This window comes from Fringilla coelebs (genome assembly GCF_963513975.1).
Source record: "Fringilla coelebs genome assembly, chromosome: 3".
Lineage (NCBI taxonomy): Eukaryota > Metazoa > Chordata > Aves > Passeriformes > Fringillidae > Fringilla > Fringilla coelebs.
The window spans coordinates 8,317,767-8,337,259 of NC_140030.1; the positions used below are offsets into that span (position 1 = coordinate 8,317,767).

The 19,493-nt window shown below is 41.2% G+C and overlaps 1 protein-coding gene across 2 annotated transcripts in view; it reads right to left on the bottom strand.

Annotated features, from left to right (window-relative positions):
• KLHL29 (kelch like family member 29) overlaps positions 1–19,493 on the bottom strand; it is a 388,615-nt gene that overhangs the window by 237,060 nt on the left and 132,062 nt on the right. For both annotated transcript variants that reach the window (XM_084202459.1, XM_084202460.1), the window contains one exon: positions 3,857–4,162. In XM_084202459.1, coding sequence (XP_084058585.1) covers positions 3,857–4,117 — 261 coding nt within the window. In that variant the 5' untranslated portion in view covers positions 4,118–4,162. The remainder of the gene's footprint in view (positions 1–3,856; positions 4,163–19,493) is intronic.

The following is a 19,493-nucleotide window of genomic DNA, read 5'->3' on the forward strand; positions in this document are numbered from 1 at the left end:
CAGAAAACCCAAAAATCACTACCTCTGAGTGCCTCACTTTCCCTGTCAATACACTGGGTGTGCAGCATCAAACTATTTTGCAGAGGTTGATGAGGTTTAAATAGTTTTTCTGATATTTTCTGGCAGACTCCAATGAAATGGGTTATAGCAGTGCAAAGTCTCATTTTGTTCAGCAAAAAGGCTTGGGAAAAGACAGCTTTTCTGTTTAAATAACTCAGACCAAACATCCATAACCACTTAAAGGTGGCAGATGCACTAAGTGTGATTTGTACCAAAGCATCTGTGGTAAGAAGGTTACAGGTACGCTTTGAGAATAAATTTCAAAGGTCTGCAAAGTATAATTAGTTCTGAAATTCTCCTACACATTAATAATTAGTAATAAAAACCTTCTAAAGTCCTCCACATAAAGTAAAAAGCTCTTCCAGAAGCATGAAAACATAGACCAAACCCACCCCCCTCACAGCTAGTTTTACATATCCTAAACTTCCCCTGATGATGATTTCATTTTTTTCGCTCCTTTCCAATGCTTTTTCTATTCATATCACGTCAGTCTGGCAAAGTTTTTAATCTTACATACATTTACATAATTTTAAAGACCGTGGTTCAGCCAGATTAGGTAGACTAGTGGTCCTTAAAACAATTTATCTATAAATTCCCTGAACAATTCCATAAGGCAACAAGTCATACAGTCCAGTTACATGTCAGAGAGAAAAGAAGTTTTTTCCCCCATTTTGAATTTGTGACTTTAGGATTCAGTTAACCTTGAGCCGAAGGATGGGAATATGACCAATATCTGCCAACACAGGCACCCAGAAGACAGATCCTGTCAAACAGACTTCACTTCAGTCTTTGACAATACTATGTCTGTTTGATAATTCATAACTGAGGACGATGCCATGTACATGTATTTTTAATAACTACTGATTTAGCACTTTGGCAATAAAGTCTGAAGCAATTATTGGCTATACAGACAGGGAAACAGAGGGAGGGAGCACTTTTATCCCCAGGCAAGGGACTGGGGAGTCTGATGCTGAAAGGATGCATAAGGTTTGGGTATCTAAACTTTAGCACCCATATTTTCAAAGGCAAATGAGGAATGGAGGGGATGCAAAAGATGCAGATTTATTTGGAGGCTACCAAAACTGGTCAACAGCAGGATACTAGAGGAAGGAACCAATGACCAAAGAATTGAGGACAGACTAGATGATTTACAAAAAAAAAAAAAAAAAAAACCAAAGCAAACTTTAACTGGGAGGATAACAAGTAAGAAGAAGCTCAATTTGAAGGGGTAGAGATGGTAGCTCTCTATGGTTCAAGATTGCCAAACCAGCTCTGGAAGATATGCTGAAGTCAAAACTGGTACCTGGATGGGAGAAAGAGTCCCTTCTGACCCCAGCCTGGGGCAGCACTGGTGGTTGTGCTTATCTCCTTGGACAACAAGACAAGGAGAACCAGGTCATCAATCTTCTTGCTTCATGACACCTTATCTACTGCTCACCTCTTGTGTGGGGCACACCCTTGCCACGGAGTTTAATGACCTGCTATAATGCTGGGGGAGGTTCAGCCTGCAGAAGGGCAGCTCAGCAATCAAATGTCTCACTCCCAAAACACTGACAAAGCCAGCTGTTAGATGTCACCTATCCCCCATGACCTGGTACCCAATAAACATGTTGACACAAATGGCTGCAAAAGGTAGGCAGGCCGTGATCTCTCCATAGCTCAAGGCAACTTAGCACATGCTTGGTTTATTTTTAAAGTATTGTTATATTTTTAATATTTATGTTTTTATTTTTAAAAGAAAGCAAGTAACCACATTGTTTTTCTGACTTGTGATCTCTTCAATGTATGGATGCAATTTTTTGTGCCTAGCCATTAGCTGGATTCCACCAGGGAAAACCCTTGGCTGGTTACACTGCTGACCACAAGTGTAAGTCTGCTGTGCGTGGGGGAGAGAGACACAGGCAGGCAGGGTGAACAGGAGTATGCATGAGCACCTGAAGTTTTTTGTGACACCATTTCACATTATTAGTTAGAAGCTTGCAAGGCACCATACCCTTACATCTCTGTTTACCCACCCTACCTACCTACCTACCTACCTACCTACCTACCTACCTACCTACCTACCTACCTCTCTCACCTCTTCACAGTTTTTTCCTCTAATACATGGAAGTTTGAATTTTTAGTTAGAGCTCCTTAGTTGATTCACAGCAGAAGAAGCTGGGGCAAAAACTCTATGCATTTTTACACATTTATTTTATGGGAGATTACACAGCTGATTAACAGTTCTCAGAATAAAAAGTGTCTCCTGTTACCTCCATTCTTGTCTATTTATTGCTTTTGATCTATTCATGCCAACACATTCTTACTAATGAAAGTCATCAGAAAATTGTCTAATAAGGTAATTTAGAAGACAGTTCACATCTAGCATATGATCAAAAGGCACTTAACTTGCTGTTCCTGCCTCCTCTCCCCCAATAAACACATGGTTTACTAGCACTGATAAGCTTCAAAATGGTTTTGAACATCTGGGAAAAGGGTTGATCATCTCCAGACAATTGTTGGACTCTAAGCAGACCCAGGAACAAAGGTCATGATAAATGAAACCACTGCTTTAGCTCCAAAATTGCTTCAATCATCTCCAGACAAAGCATGATTGAAATGCATCTATCACTGGATAGCATCTGGAGAACACTAAAAATGTTTTGATCAGAATCTGAGTAGCTTCTTCCAAATGATAATAATTTTAAGATGCCATGGCAAATTTTTACAACTACACTTTAGGCTAATGTTTCCTTCTGTAGCATTGACCTTGTTTTTCTACTGTGTGAAAAAAATCAATATAATAATGGTACTGCAGCAAAATTTCAGCTTGCTCTTGGCTTACTTTAAATAACTTCATTGTCTCCTTTCCCTCTGTCTACATCTGCTGCATTTGGCACTTCCAGTTATTAAAATGAAACCAAGTTGAAAGAAAATGTTAAATATCCTAAAAAGAAACCCAGCAGTGCTTCTGTCTCACTTTGCCAGCACTGTGGTCACCTTTACCATTTGCCAGGTTGTTCTGTTTCCAGCTGTTCTACCTGAATCTGCATGCAAAAAGAAACCCCAACTTTCTCCAAAAATACCAAATGTACTTTGCAGTTCTAAAGGAGTTTGTTTGGTTTTTTTTTAAAGAAAAACTCACCCTCTTTCCTCCATAATATATTGGAACAAAAAAGCCCAATAGTTTACTAGTGACTTCTATTCTTTGGTGCTTAACATTTTCTCACTCCTCAGTGTGCAATTTTGCACAAATGAGTGAGGCTGGCTATGGCAGTTCCACAGATTCACTCCAACCTGCATTAAGAACGAGGCTTTGAGAACCTTACAGGAAACTATCAGCTGAAGAGAAAACACCATTCAGCCAAAATTATGACCTTTAGTCACTTTCCAGTCCCTCTGGATGAGAACCACATCCAGTTGCTGTCAACCACAGCTCTGCCTTGGTCAACAGACAAGAAGAGCATTCCCAAAAGAAAAATGGGAACAGTAAGTTCCAGGGAAAGCCACAGAAAGCCCAAACATAGGCAGTGGTGAAAGGAAGGAAACATTTGCTCTGCCTGGGCCTCTCAGAAGCATGGAGACACTCAGTCTTGGAGCGAGAAAGACCTACTCTGGTGTATGTACAACACAGAAAAGGATTAAAAAGAAACAGACTGCCCATATAAATCCATTTTCCTACTCTTGGCTATCCCATGAATGCAAGCCTTCCAAAGGGACGGATGGCGCTCCATCTCTAACATCCCTTCAACTTATCAACCCCGTAAAAAAAAAAAGAAGAAAAAAAAAAAAAAATCTGAATAATCTGAATTCTTACTTTGGTACTGGAAGCTGGGGAGGAGTTGGCCACCAGGCTGGTGATGACCTCGCTGTTGCCGGTGGTGCAGGCGGCGGTGGCCGGCGTGGGCAGGCGCGAGGGGACGATGGGCAGGGGCAGCAGCCCGGGCCGGGAGCTGCTGGTGGTGCTGGCGGCGCTGCTGCAGCTGGTGCTGCCCACATGGTTCCCGTTGGAGCTCCAGTCCCGGCGCTCCCAGCCCGCGCGGTAATCGCGTTCAAAGCGGCTGTGGTGCCGTGACATCGCGCTGCAGGGCGGCTGCCTCTCAGGGGGAACTCGAGAGCCTGCCTGGGAGATCAATGACAAAGAGGAGTCAGGGATGAGGGCCTGGCACAGGGACTGTGCTCTGTCACCACCACCCTGCCGTGCCTCCTCTGCCTTAGGAAGTCACTGTTTCTCCTCCTTTCCCAGCTGAACATCAAGAAGAAGAGAGCAGTGCCACACTGAATATTGATCTAGAACACAAATGAGAGAATTTAGACAAGTACAAGGACACAGTGGAGAGCCCAGTCCCACAGACCTGAAGAAACACCATCTGCCCAAAGTCTTCATCAAAATAACAAGCAAAAGCACACAAATTGTGAAAAGCCAAGTTAGAAGAAAGTAATAATTCAATGTTCTGACAACAGGAAAACATTTCCAACAGCTCCATCTTTACATTTTCCCAGTAGCCTTCAGATCTTTTCTGTAGCCTCTTTTCTGTACCTCACACATGACCAAATCTGGATGCCAAAGATCAAAGACAAAAAAAACTACCTGATTAAATCTACCCATTACTTCTCTATTTTCAAAGCCAAATACCGCTTCACACAGCCCCCTGTTTGCTAGACTCCACACTGGAAGCTCCTACAGGAATACTTCACTCTGTGACACCACCCCACAGCGAGGATGCTCTACAGGATGCTGGCCAACATCTTCTGTCTCCCCCCGTGCTTCTGGCTATACTTTAAACACTTAATACACATGGGTGATCTATGACCAAGTTGTTCTTTGATCACTCTGTCCTTATCACCCCTCAGTCTTTGTTATCTAAAGACTGTATCTGCTAGGTAAGGGATGTCTTGACACAATGTTGTGGGTCAAGACTCCCAACATCTTATCTTAGTTCTGATAATTATATGTTACATAGCCTAGAGCAGTTACTGAAGTCTTCCTGGCAAGGTCTCCTAATGTGCAGAATGGTGGCAATAATGTTATTTTCCCAGCAGAGCTCTGAGTAAGTGAAAGTTTACAGCACTTGCAATAGAAGAAACAGTATGAATAAATCCTAAATGTATTTATTTCCATAAATAAATAATGAGTATCTAGGTCACTGCAGCACCTGATTTATTTTATTTGCATCACACGATCCACTAACTTCTTTGTAATAATGACATCAGGTCAGTGGAAGCAATGTTGTTTCACAAATTCTGAGATACAAAAAGGGATGGTAAGAACATCTGTTTATAAGGATTGTGGAGGGAGCCAGAACTAAACTCACCCAGAAACTTGAAGGTAAGAAACTTAAGAGAGATAAAAAACTTAGAAGTGTTATAAAACAGTGTGCCTATTGCCAATATTAGTTATTCACCTGGAAGAAATTAAAAAGGCAAACAAAACCAAGCATTAGGTCTAAAGGATGAAAGATTCACCTGGTTCACTAGAGAGCTGAGAGTAGCTGAGAGCTGGTTCACTAGTTGAGACAAAGAATACTCTTCCTCAGTTAAAAATTCAATAATATAAATGTATATTACCAAACCAAATCTCCCAATAAGCTGCATATCTGATGTCCCTCTCCAAGAATGAGCACCTCCAGCAAGAACCTACACTGGAGACCACACCATAGTGTAGTTGCTATTGAGAACAAAATTAACACTCCTGTTAACCCAACTGTTTTCTTCTCTAATAGAATGTGATGCAATGTTTGTCTAGATGATTTGAGAGTTGATGGTTCTGGTATTTACTTAGATTCCTCTGTCTTTCATTTTTGTGACCATCTAATAGTTTCATTCAGAAAGCTAATTCTGTATTTTCCAGAGGACCATGTGAGCTCAGCTGTACAATGACCACAGGAAAACCCAGAGACACCAGCGCTGTGAAAGCTGCTGTAGTGGAAACAGAACCTTTTCTTTTAGTAGAGTTGAAGAAAGCAAAATTTTTCTCTAGTGAATACTATCTCAGAATAAATTCAGTACCTAAACACAGTGTCTTTAAAGGTTAGAAATTTCACAGGCATAACCTCGCTTTCATTTGTTTTATAACCATTTTGCTAAGTCAGGCAAAAAAGGAGCCTGCAAACTGCAAGCTGCAATTTCAAAATATCCTTTATTACTCCTTGCCTTCAAAAGAGTTTGTTTTTAATCCCAACAGCCTCCACTGCTGTATGAAGCTATCTTTTGTGACTGTTTGGATGGTGGCTGTCAACTGAATGCCCTTCTCTCGAGCCCGAGGATCTCCATTAGCTGTATTAGTGTACTCCTTGACAAGGCAACCAGGGAGAACCAAATCACATCTCCCCCACCCACCCACCCACATTCCCGAGCACATCTGACATTTCATTCAGCGGAGAGCAGCGGCACACATGCACACAAGTCAACAGCAAGCAGTTTTTGCCACACGATCCCAAGCACCCTGCCCCCAGCAATTCTTCTATCAGATGAGACTGACAGCAAGTACGTCAATAACAAGCAGGAAAAAAGCCTGTGACTAAGCCACGCGTTAAGAAGTTTACTTAAAACCCAACACCCTCTTCGTGAGCACATTCACTTCTCAGTCCAGCTACTGTACTTCATATTTCCAATGAAAAAATAAAAGCGGGGGCTAAACATCATTCTTTTTCTTTTTTTTTTTTTTCCCCATTCCCAGTACATTGCATTAAATATACACTACTTGTTTCAACATGTCATTTTTGGCTGGGTACAAAGTTACTTGACAGTGACAAGATGTGCAGAAAAACCGGAGGGGATAACTATCTAATAAATGAGTATTCAACTGCTAGTGCTTGCTATTTAAAATTAGAAAGAATAGAAAATGTTTTCATAAATAGCTGCTGGGTGAGGTAAGAAATGGGTTGTGAACAGACTAGCTAATTTTTAAGTGTATTTTTAGATCCAGAGTTTATGCTTTGTCTAGACTATTGATGTTCAGGATCACAATCAAAATAATAATGCTTTAAACATATTCTGTACTCATAAGAAAAACTTCTCCAGCAGTGTGTCCTGAGTCAAGTGTAATCATCACATTCCTCTGCACAGAACTTGACACAGGGCAGCATAAACCATCTTGACAAACAGCAGAGAGGGAGGCCAGTGGAAACCTCACTCAAACAGCAGGGAGGGCAGCAGTCGCTGCAGTCAGAGATCACAGAATCCTTAAAGTTGAGAAAGATCTCTAACATCATCAAGTCCAGCGACAACCCTAACCCTGTCACTACCAGTTCCACAGTATCTGATTTTAGGCTACAATTTTCCAGACATGTTCTTTGAGAGTTTTTTCCCCAAAAAATAAACAAAACAAAATAAAACAAAAAAAACCCAACCCCTTCTGTTGCAGAAACAGAGAGAAGGAGAAACATCAATGCCTAATACTTATGAACATCAACATTAATAGCTACAATTAATTCATGTGTTTTTACCTTTTTAAGGGAAGTTTTCCTCAACATTCATGTGTAGACACTTTCTCTTATCTAGTTTACACCCCTCTAAACAGCACAGAGGAAGAGAAAGAAGATTTTTACCTTGTTTTTTAGACACTGTGCCAGCTAAGCCCTGGCTAATTACAGATCTATCAACCTCAGTTGTGGGGTTGATTTTTCAGCTAGCATGATGCTCCACGCTGTCACTTCTAGGAGCCAGTACTAGAGCAGATAAGCTTTGAGCTATCTCAGATATGTCTACCCTACATCAGAGCCATAAACCCATGATGAAGACACGGCCAGCAGGAGAAAGAATGTATGATTTGTGCATCTCAGACTCGTAGTCCATGAGGAGGCATACCGCACCCTGCTATTGCTGAAAATCCCTCTGTACACCCAATTCAGCTGACACACTGTCTGGAGAAGGTGGTGAAGTCAGTGAGACAGGCTTTCCCTCACCCTCTACTCAAGATGTAATCACTGGAGTAGCCGGGTGCCTTTAATCTCTACTAGAAAGGAAACGCGTTCCCGTTTGTCACATAGAATCAAAGGATTTTATTGTGCAGCCAAAAGGAACAAAAACTCTCTTAGAGGGGAAAAAATCCCCCACCCTACTAAAGAGAGAGAAAATAAAAGAGAAAGGCCCATTGCAGTTAGTGGATGAACTGATAGATTCAAAGCAAAAAAAAGGAGATCAATTTGGTATTAAGGGGGGGCTGTGGAAAGGGCTATAAGCTAAAGAAGAGAGATCGAACAACCAGAGGTAAATACAAATCCTGTGACAAATGTAAAACGAGATTTAGTGATATGGCAAGGCAAGAAGTCCCCAAGACTGCATCACTGTGCATGTGCTGCAAAAAGAATGCCAGAACACAGCCCTCTTTGTTTCAGACAGGGGTTATGCAGGAGCCAGGCATAAGGATTATACATGCACCTGACCCCTTCCCCCATCATTTACTTTTGAGAAAGATGAGTTTGGGAGGGTAGGCCAGGAGAGGGTAACAGACTGATGAAACAACACCAAACACCTTCTGAGGAATGGGACAAGGCCAAAACGTGCAAGGCAACAGGTGAGAGAGACCGTAAAAAGAAGTTACTTTAAATCTATCCCTCTTAAGACAAAGTAAAATGACAACATAACTTTTTCTACAACCAGGAATTTTAGACATACCTCATACTAAAGGCTTGCTCGACAATAATATTTGAGAAAGTTTTTTGGCAAAATGTGAGTGTCTTTGGGACTCAAATGTAGGGCACTTACACAGATGACAACATCCAGCCTCCAAATTTACCCTGAACACTTTGGCCATTTGGAAATCCTCCGACTTTCTTAGCACAAAACCACCCTCCTCCTGGCACTCATTTTTCACCACATCTCTTATGCAAGCTCGTTTGTTCCTCGTTTCCACGGCTTACACACACACACACACACACACACACACACACAGAGGAAAGGAAAAGGCCAGCGGCGTGTGAGATAGCAGCGTGCTGTCCTCAGGGCTCTTACCAGGTTCAAACAGATCATTGCTGCAGATTTATTAAACTCTAGTGGTTAACATTTCATTTTATGCTCGATACATTTAAACACAGCCCTTCTTCCCCCAAGCCCAAAACACTCACTGTTCTGCAGAAAAAATGCTTCCTATTCATGTTTCTCTAAATGACAGTCCGGGCTCAAGCCTTGGAGCAGCTCTTTCCCTGCTTTCCACGCTTATCTAGTCAAGGTCTCCTTAAAGTGCCTGTCCCCACAGATATAAATATAAGGAAAAACAGGCTTTCAGCCAGTCTGAAGCTAGAGAATCAGATTTCTTAGACTATTAGTCAACTTCATTAAGTGACTTCAAAAATAAAGGTCAAGCTTTTAATTTAAATTTTTCCTGGGTAAGCATTTGTTTCTAAATTTACCTTTTAAATAATAACATTACAGAAACATGATAGGCGAGAGACGTTGGGAGATAGTGACGGAAGTAGATACATGGCCATTAGGGAAATGGCAGAAAAGGAGAAGGAAAGAACCTGAAGCTTTAAAATACGCAGCTAAATAATCTTACGTGTTTTCAGACAGGATAAATGGAAGTACAGGTAAAACAGCCCATCAGAGAGCTTTAAAAGCAGTTAAGTGCATGTAATGCCTAAGTATTTTATGAGATCCACGCACCAAAAAAAAAAAAAAAAAGAAAAAACCAAAAAAGAGGAAGAGAGAGATTTGCTGGAATCAGATCTAGCATGAAGAACTGTAACTGATAAAAAGGAAGATGTCTAAGTACCTAAGCTTGAATGATTTCACATATATGCTGCAGGGGAAATGTTACGACATGCAGTTTTATCAGAGCCTACCAACACAACAACCTCTCCCCAGGCACGGGTCTGCAGATGTAATTTATGCACATGGCACCAAAATCACATTGAAACATATCGGTATGACCATAAATTCTGGATATAACTCAATCATCACGTCATATATGTACAGATCTTCAAGAAAATCAAAATAAAACAAGGTACTAGCAGTCCTGGCAGCTTCAGGAGCAACTCTTCAGCAATGTGCCAAGCAAAATGTTTTATTCGAGCTCAACATTTTTTATAACCGACAAAGACTTTCTTAGACACATATAGAATCATTGTTACAAGCCCACATGGATCTGACTAATCCATTTTCACAATTTATACTGAACTACTTTTTTTTTTCTGTTTGGGTGACTTCAGTGAAAGAACTCTCTGTTAGACAAGTGCAGAAAGAATGCAATCAAGAGATTCTGTAAAGCTGAACTACAAGCAGCTGCGTAGAAAGATAAGATCCAGAAATATTTGAGAGGCAAGGAAACAACTTTATTATCAAGCAAGGTCTACTTTTGTAAACCCCTGATTTAGTCTTGTAAACAGTTGTAAAGCTCTTGTAAAATCCAAGACAAGGCAGAGAGACTTGAGCTGCTTTGCTACAATCAGATCTTAAAGGGGAAAAAAGGAAGAAAAAAAAAACCCAAATCCTAACCCTGTAAGTGATAAAGGAGCAGTAGATTAAAGAGATTATATAGGATTTAATTTTCCAAATATATGCTGGAGGAGGTGATACTTTGGGACATATTTTAAAAAAATCTGAGCATGAACACAATGGTGTCTTCTCAGCAGAAAGCTCACTATGAAAGAAACAAAAATGAGATTTTTGCTTTGCTATCTCACAATATTGTAGAAAAGTTTGTGCACTTTTTATTTCTGAGTACTTCAGATACATATGGAAATCTTCCCCCTAGGTAAGCAAAAAGATAAACTGGACTATCCAAATAAAAGAAAAACCCAGTCATGATGCAAGTGAAACCCTACCTTGGAGTTTCTTTCCTTCACAGCTGACAGAATACAACCTTCCTAAATGAGGGGTTACTAAAAAAATCTCTAAGTGTATGGTTTATTACTAAGCTTCTAGGAGATTTATCTTCACTGTGATCATTTCCCATCTATAGTAATTTGCTTTTCAGATACTAATTGTTTTACAGTCTGGGCATATTGGGTAACACATCCTACAATTCATGGATCATGAGCACTGGCAGGGTGAGAAAAGTTCCCAAAGATTCAGGGTGGTCCTGATGCTCACACTGCTGGAACAGAAGGTGAAGATGAGTCCTGTCCTGAATCCTGCTGCTCACCAAACCTGGACACACACAAACTCATGAAGTTTACACCAGGTGCAGAGGTCTCCTTCTGCGATGCTCCAGACCATACAAGTTTCTTGGACTATTCTAAAAGGCCTCCATCTACATCCTCAGATGTACTTAACATCAATTTTAAACTGATAAAAAATATGTCAAAATGTACTGGTTTGGGATATGTATTTGGATAAAATTCCTAACTCCAGGAGAAAATGACCAAATCTATTTCTCTCTAAGCTTCTGTTGGAAGGATCTCCTAGTTGATACGGTTCTCCCCCACAGCTTTGTTGCAAACCATCCCCACAACCTTACAAAAAACCTCAGCACTAAATTCAACCCTCACCACCCTCCAGCCCCCCAAATAAATTCTAGATGCCATTTGCTGCAGATTTTGGTCTCTCCAAGGACCTTCTACAGCAACAAGACTGGAAATTTACACAGAAGTTTCATAAATTAAAATCCACCAGAACTTTACACAAAAGCAAAATAACTTCCTCAGATGTCTCTGCAGGGTCCAGGGTAGCTGGCAGCGTCTGGAACCCAGCCTTGTTAAAAACGGAGAGAGAGAAAAACGATGTCCCTTTGTAACACTCCTGCTTGCAAAACACTGCCCAAAACATTGTCTTCCCTAATTAAATTATCTCATTAGCATGAAAAGCAAACGAAAGGAGACCAAATGCCAAGAGCTGCCGTGTTAAAGGCCAGTTGGTGCAGGGTTTGTGCAGCAAGACTTGCGCGGCAGAGCCGGGGGCCAACACCTTGGCACGGGGGCTGGCAGGATGACAACTGGTGGCCAGGGTCCAGGGGTGCCTGCCGGGGACAGGTGGGGAGGGGAGACAGGGACACGACTGGATTTCTTCTGGGGAAATGGGCCATCTTCTCAAAATGTGCCAAGTGGCTGCCAGGACCTGACATACCTAATCTTGCCTAAAACTTCATAGTTAATAAAGCAGAAATGTAGAATAAGCTACTGTCAGTGTTGCCAAATGTCACGAAATAAATCTCACAAAATTTAATTAGCAGGATTTTGGCTCTTTTGGGGATGGCTTCTTAGGTGGGTGAGGGGGGGTGGGAGGAGAAGGGGACTAGGTCTTCAAATTACATTTTGGACAAGGCAGAAGAAATTTCCTTTTATTTACTGCTGTTCTCAATTTTCCAGACCCTAAAGGAAGACTGATCAAAATTACTACAGGAGAAAGCTCTCTGCCAAGGTAAGGGTTAAATGCCGTGTATTTTACAGCATAAGATATCTGGAGCACTTGCAGTGCTGCAAAATGCTGTAATAAAGAAAATGTACTTCAAATTTCCCTCTTAGAGGATATTTTTGGGTCATCCCACCCCATCACTGTTCACATTTAAAAAGCTTCAGCCAGCACCAGGTGAAGTAATACATTTTCTCTTCCAGGACTGATGTCCTCTGACCACAGAGAATCTTCTGACACACATTTTGTTAAAAGGAGACATGTATCACTCCCCCAAATCAAGAGCACATGTACACTTACAGCACAAAACAGTCCCTAACCATCTGGTATATAAAAAGAGCTTATTCCATGAAAATTGCCTTAGGAAAAAAATAAAATAAAATAAACATTAAATCATAGAATCAGAGTCATTTAGGTTGTAAAAGACCTTTATGATCACCAAGTCCAACCATTAAACAGTGCCAAGTCCACCACTAAACCCTAAGTGCCACATCTACGTGTTTTTTACATTTACTGAACATGAGACTAGCACAGTCCATAGTGACAGGCATCCAAAGACCTTCAAGGCTGTAACATGATTTGTGGCATCTGAGGTATGAAGGTGCAGTTATCCCAATCCTCCAGTAAGTAAGTGAATTCCCAGAGAATACACAACATCTTTGACCCACAGGGAATAACTACAGTTTTTCCAGTTTCTGGTGCCCTCAGTGTGTGACTGCCACTAGCCTCCATTCACAAAGACCCCACAAGCTTCTCTTTACTTAAGGCGACACCTGTACTGTTGCTCTTCTTTCAGAGATAATGGAGAGTCTGGAGAGGAGTTTCTCTGTATATTTCTGCACTTCCATCTTTTTGCTTCAGGGCACTGGTACCATTAGTGGCAGTCCATCAGCACCCAGCACCCCTTTATCTGGCTGGAAATACTGGGCAGACACCTGGGCCTTTTGGATCAAAACATTCCCTGCACAGTGCAGGTCACTGGAGTTGGCCAGAGCCCACACTATCTGTCCATCTGCAGTCACAGCTCATCACCTCTCGTGGCCTAACCATGTTTCATAAAATGGATTGACTTTATTTTCAGCTGGTTCAATAGAGCAAGTATCACTTACATCCACTTGCTATTTATGTTTTGTTTTGAAAGACGATGCATCAAGAACCAGAGGGACAGTGCCACCATGCTAATGAATTAATACCACAGCCAGTATCAAAGTTAACTGCCTCTCTGCTTGCTCCTCTGCCTCTTAAAAGCTATTCCTGTTACCATTTCTTCCACCACCCTTTCTTGCATCTCATTTAAATTTGGCCCAAGTGACTCATGTTTTATTTTTTCAGCTGCTGGATGAAGGCTGTTTGCTGAATGCAGGAAATCAGCAGCCCACCTTTTCTAGGCCAGAGGTCTGCAGCTTTTAATTAGCTGCTTTAGAAGTAACAGGATCAAATAATAAACAGATCATGAACCACTAACCATATCCCTCTCAAGATATGTTAGGTGATGTAGAACCTTTCAATACTACAGAGAAATCAAATCATGTTTGCCAAGCACCTACTCAAATATGCATTTAAGAATACCAAGAATCTAGTTAAAAATAAAAGTTGATAACTACTAGATTTGCGAGCACTGGCCAAAATGTTTTGCATTTTATTCTGAATGGCAATAATTCATTTTCTTTCCCCCAAAGCTGTCAAAAACTCTATATGCAGTCTTGTAGCGAGGCTGTTATATACATGCCAAATGCCTGTATAGCAAACATCTGGAGTTGCTTCTGTTCCAGGATTTGCCAAACATAAGTCTATCTATTGTTTTTTCTTGTGACTTTTCTTTTTTTTCTCTCGCTGCTGTGCCTTAGGTCGTTTTTCTTAAAATGAAATCATTAAAACAGGCAGAAAGAGCGGAGGAAGGAGGAGTAAGAAGAGCTCTAGCATCTGAGTAATCTTCCAGTGGGACTAATTTTACTAAGTATTTGTGCTACTGCTACCAGTCAATCACTACAAGTATTATTGAGAAGCTAAAAAAAATAAAAATTAAACCACATTTAGGAAAGTATATTGGCAGAGAGAAAAGGAAAAACACATATGCTGTTCTATAAACTAGAAGCTCCGTTTACTGAAATGTCCTCAATATCAATATAAAATGTATTAACATAAAAACCCAACTTGCTGTTCCCTGATTTTGCATTCATTTTACATCCGTACTTCTCCGAGGCAACAGATCAGAATGGTGCATTGCCTTCCCCTCAGGCCAAGTGTAATAAACAGGCAGGTGTAATATAAGGCTGCAGTGTCTCAGCTCTCCTCCCCAACAATTGATCTTCCAGCCCAACGGTGTAATTCCGTCTTGGTAGCTCCCTTCACATGCCTCACTCCTGATCGGTCAATTATTTCAAATCAAGCAGAATTAAAGTGTTATTTTTGTGAGGGAGGATGATATCCACCAGTGACCAACGTGAAACTAATAAACTAATTTCCCTTTACTGCCTTGGGCAAAACAGAAAAATCCAGGTCTATGGGAGAAAGACAGCAGCTGTTTCATCAGTCTGTTGCCCAAATGTGTTTGCCATTTACTATTTTTAAATTGAATTTTTGCTCACAGGACAATTTTGGGAACAGAAGACAACAAAAAGAAAACAACAAAAAAGGCAGTGGTGAGGATGTATGACTGTTCAAGACAGAGCTGTGCAATGCAAGCTTCCTGAGAGGAGGGGACAGCACTCTCCTATTCTCTGAAACAGAGCATATTCCTCCTGTCAGTAGCAAATTTATCCAGTAGATGTCAACACCAGCAAAAAATATGTGTAAAGCCAACCTTAACAGCAACAGTACTCACTTCAATTTACAGCAGCGCATCAGGGGACAGTTTAATATTTGGAAGCACTGCATATTTTTTTGTTACCATCCCATCCTTGCATCTTCCTGAACGGATCTGGCCTGGCTCATCTGTCTGTAAACATATGTAGAGCAAAATAATTTGGTTTTTGCTTTTAGAATAATTTTGTCTGGTCTGCTGAAAAATTGCTGATGAGTACGTGATTACTTTTGGATTGGATGAAATTTTTTCTGAGGAGGCGCAGAGAGTAGGAGAGAAAAATACTGTGCAGTGCAAAGCGACTACTAGAAGCAAAATCTTCATAGTTACTAAATATAATCTGAAGAGGTCTGTTCCCTTCTGACCTTCCACTTGCGTGGTTAAGCAATGCAATGATTTCATGGATTTTGCTCTTTCCTCAAGAAGCTTCTCAGCCTACAAGAGTGACCTGCGATTCCCATGCTGACCCCGGGTCAACAGATACTTGTTGTTCCTGTGAGGTTTTTTTGTTTTGCACTACACCAAGGACAGTCTGTTGTAAGCCTTTTAGTGTTATTATCACTCAAAAGACTGCATTTGCTGACAAGTTTTAACCATGCAAAAACACAAGGCCATTGCTGTTGACACTTTTAAATCTACTATTAAGATCTTACTGTTTGAACAGCTTGTGTGTAGAATCTGAAGTACAGATTTCTGTTTCCTTTTTGTTTATTTTTAGATAAACCTTGTGTTTCTACTCTGCAATGTTTGCATTTGGCTGCTGAGCATGCAGTAACTGCATACATTATATGCATTGCTTAGAGACACTGCCTCGCAGCCCATCAGGTTTTTGGAATAGATGAAAAGAGAAGGGAAATAACAGATCATTTTCCTGATTGATTAATCTTTCCTCACATTGCCATCTCCCCATACACATAAGAAGGATAACCAAAAGTATGTTGTGACATTTAATAGTGAGCTGTTCAAGCAAATCATTTTACTACTGCTACAAAACTTACTATGGAGTTTGTTTTCAGAGATCTAAAACATAACAAGGAGACATAAATGAAAATATTACAGAGACATCACTACGAGCATTTATTCCTCAAGTGCAAAACCTTACAGCTTTTACAAGAAGCATCCATTCAATGATGCTGTTGCAGCTTAACTAATCAGTCTGGCTTAAAATTCAGGCTCTCTGTGAAGGCACGAACAGTGGTCAAAGGCTGAGACTGAGAACTACCATCATCTAAGCAATTCTTAGGCATCAACAGAAGCAGGCAAGGGAAGATCAGGCACAGGTACTGTGCTCCCAGTAAATAATCCCAACAGATGATGGCACTTGAGAGAACAAAGCCAGAGCTCTGAACACCAGGGGAAAACATCAAATGCCAAATCCAGCCCCATGTGGCATGAGGTGCCAGCAGCACACCCCACTCTGGGAAGCCACGTCCTGCTCCACAGCTCTGGGTGCCAGCATGCATTACCCAAGACAGAGCCATAAATAGTTTGGAGATAAGACGCATATCTTATGAGGCACACCGCAGCTTCACAGCCAGGGATGAGCAATTCTTTTAATTACCGTCAGCATTTTCTCCGAATCCCCGTCTCAAAGAAGAGATGGAAACTTTTGATTTGCTGTGACACCTTGATTGCTGCACGGATGAGTCACCACACCACTCCTGTAAGTCTTATAAATTTATAGATTTTTAGGCCAAAAAGCACAGGAGGCTGTTACAATAGCTCTGCTCTGACTCTGAGCAGCACAGCTCTCCTGGCTCATCCAGCAGCCTGCCTGCCGGGCACAAACAGGGACCAGCAATGTCGTACATAAAATTATAACACACGCCTAAACTTGCCTGCGAGCACCACAACAGTTCCCTCTCAAAAAAAAAAAAAAAAAAAAAGGAAAAATGCAAAATTATTGATCACTGAATGTACACTCATGTACCTCTCAACACCTTTCTTCCTAGCAGTTTCTCTGACCTGGGGAGGCTGCAGGGATGTGCCAAAGGGAGAGGCAGGGGTGGCCTTGTGCTGCCCACAGCCAGCTCCCTGTCCCCACTGCAGGGAACCAGAGAGCCCTGCAGCCAAACTGGTGGGGCCTCTGTGAAATATTCCTAAGAAAAGGGCAAGAACACTGCAGAGGCAATGAGGACTAAGGAAAAAAAGTATAAGAAACAGCCCTGCCGATAACAAAATCAAAGAGGGAGGAGAAGGAGAAGGTGATCCCAGTACTGGAGCAGGTGTGACCCTGCTGCCCATGGAGAGGACCATGATGGAAGCAGACCACAGGACCATCATGGAATGGTTTAGGTTGGAAGTGACCTCAAAGATCCTCTATTTCCAACACCTCTTGCTATGGACAGGGACACCTCCCACTGGACAAGGCTGCTCCAGTCCCCATCCAACCCAGCCTTGAACCTTTGCAGGGTGGAGCACCCACAGCTTTTCTGGGCAAACTGTGCCAGTGTCTCTCCATCTTCACAATAAAGAATCTCTTCCTAATATCCAATCTAAATCTGTTTTATTTTAAAGTCATTACTCCTTGTCTTATTACTATCCCCCTGCAATACGTGCATCTCCAGCATTTTTTTTTCCCCCAGATATCCACACTGCAGCCCATGGAAGACCTCTCCTTATGGAGAGGTGTCCCCTCTGAAGCAGGATTCAGGCAGGAGCTGCAGCCTGCAGAGGAGGATCCATCCTGGAACAGGTTTATCTGGAGGAACTGCAGCCCTGCCAACGTTTAAGTTTTTTCCCAGAATCACCCAAAGCAGTTCACGCATTCATCCTCTGTAGTGGTGGAGAGGAAGGACAGAAAGGACTGAGTATCTGCAATATATTAGTGTATTTATGAAAGACACCATGGGGAAGACCTTCTACATCATTTCAAAAGCTGGGTTTTGCTTAATTTCATGCTTTGAAGATGTGCATTCCCAGTTTCTTTCACTTTTTTCCCATGCATTCTATTATTATCTTTTTGCCTATCCACTTGTAAACAATTTCTAAGCTGATGTAAGTGAACGAGCTGCTTGGAATGATCTTCACAGATGGAGTGCTCTACCAACTGCTTTCCTGAATAAAGTATATATCCATACCATTTCCTTGATCTTCTAGACAAGTAATCACATCCACTGAGGATGGATTAGACATACACTGCAAAATAATGCCTGTCTATAACCAGATTTCTATAACTAGATTTCCCAGCATTCCCATAATGGCACCATTACATGCTTGATTACTGTGGCCAGGCTAAACAGAGCCATTTGTTGAGAACTTTCCTTTCTTTTCTTCTTTATAAGCAGGGAAGTCCAACTTTGTTTACTGAATCCTATGATGTTCTGAAAGTATTTTCAATGTTTCTGTAGACTGCCTCTGCTAATTCTTTAGAGACAGACTCTCCAGTGCATTTTGTAAAAAATTCTTAATACTCAATTTTGCAAGATGTCCTTTCTTCTCCTGCTTTGGTCTTCATTTGTAAAGTTACATTATCTAGCAAATTTTTCCCACACAAGGTTACCCAGTTCATCGTATTTTAAGACAATGATAAGCATTTATGTGGCACTCTTTGTCTTCAAAGCACTTTACAAACATTAAATATTTAATGCTTATGGTATCCCTCTTACTCTCAACCCCATTTTAAAGGTAGGGAAAGAGACTCACAGGTTAAGTGATTTTGTTTCAAGTCACATCACAAGTTACTGACAGATGTGAGACCAGAATATATGAGCTCAGATTTTCAGTTCCGTACTCAAAACTAGACCAGCCTTGTTCTTTCACTTAAAATAATAAAAATAATAATGAGGATCCTTGTTCTTGTTCGGAGAGAACTTAGCTCTTTGGAGGTTCTAAATACAGCAACAACAACAAAAGAAAAAAACCACAGGAAAAGCACCCCAAAATTACCCAGGAGGGCAGCTACCAGCTTTGTAACCCTACTCAGAAGTTCTGTCTTCCCTTTCCAGTGTTTTAGAGGGAAACCCACAATTGGACATTATCAGGAAAGGGGTCAGCATGTTTCAGGCATTTATATATAACCAAATGTGCGCACACACACACACACACACACATACACACACACACACACACATACATATTGTCAACCACTGCCTAAACCAAGAACAGAGACCTTCTAGCCAGAGAAGAATTTGCAATTTAAAAACCAAAGTACATTTCAAAATGGCATCACTAAAGAGCTTCAGTATTTGATAAGAAGATTACTGTACATTCAATTGCATACAGCAAAAGCCTTTTAAAATAAAGTACAGGAATAGCGAAGCCAGGCATTTGCAACTAGATAACACGGAGCTAATCGGGCAGTGCGAAAGGTGTGCCCTGCTGCAGGGAGCGTGCAGGAGCCAGGCAGCTTTTGGAACTC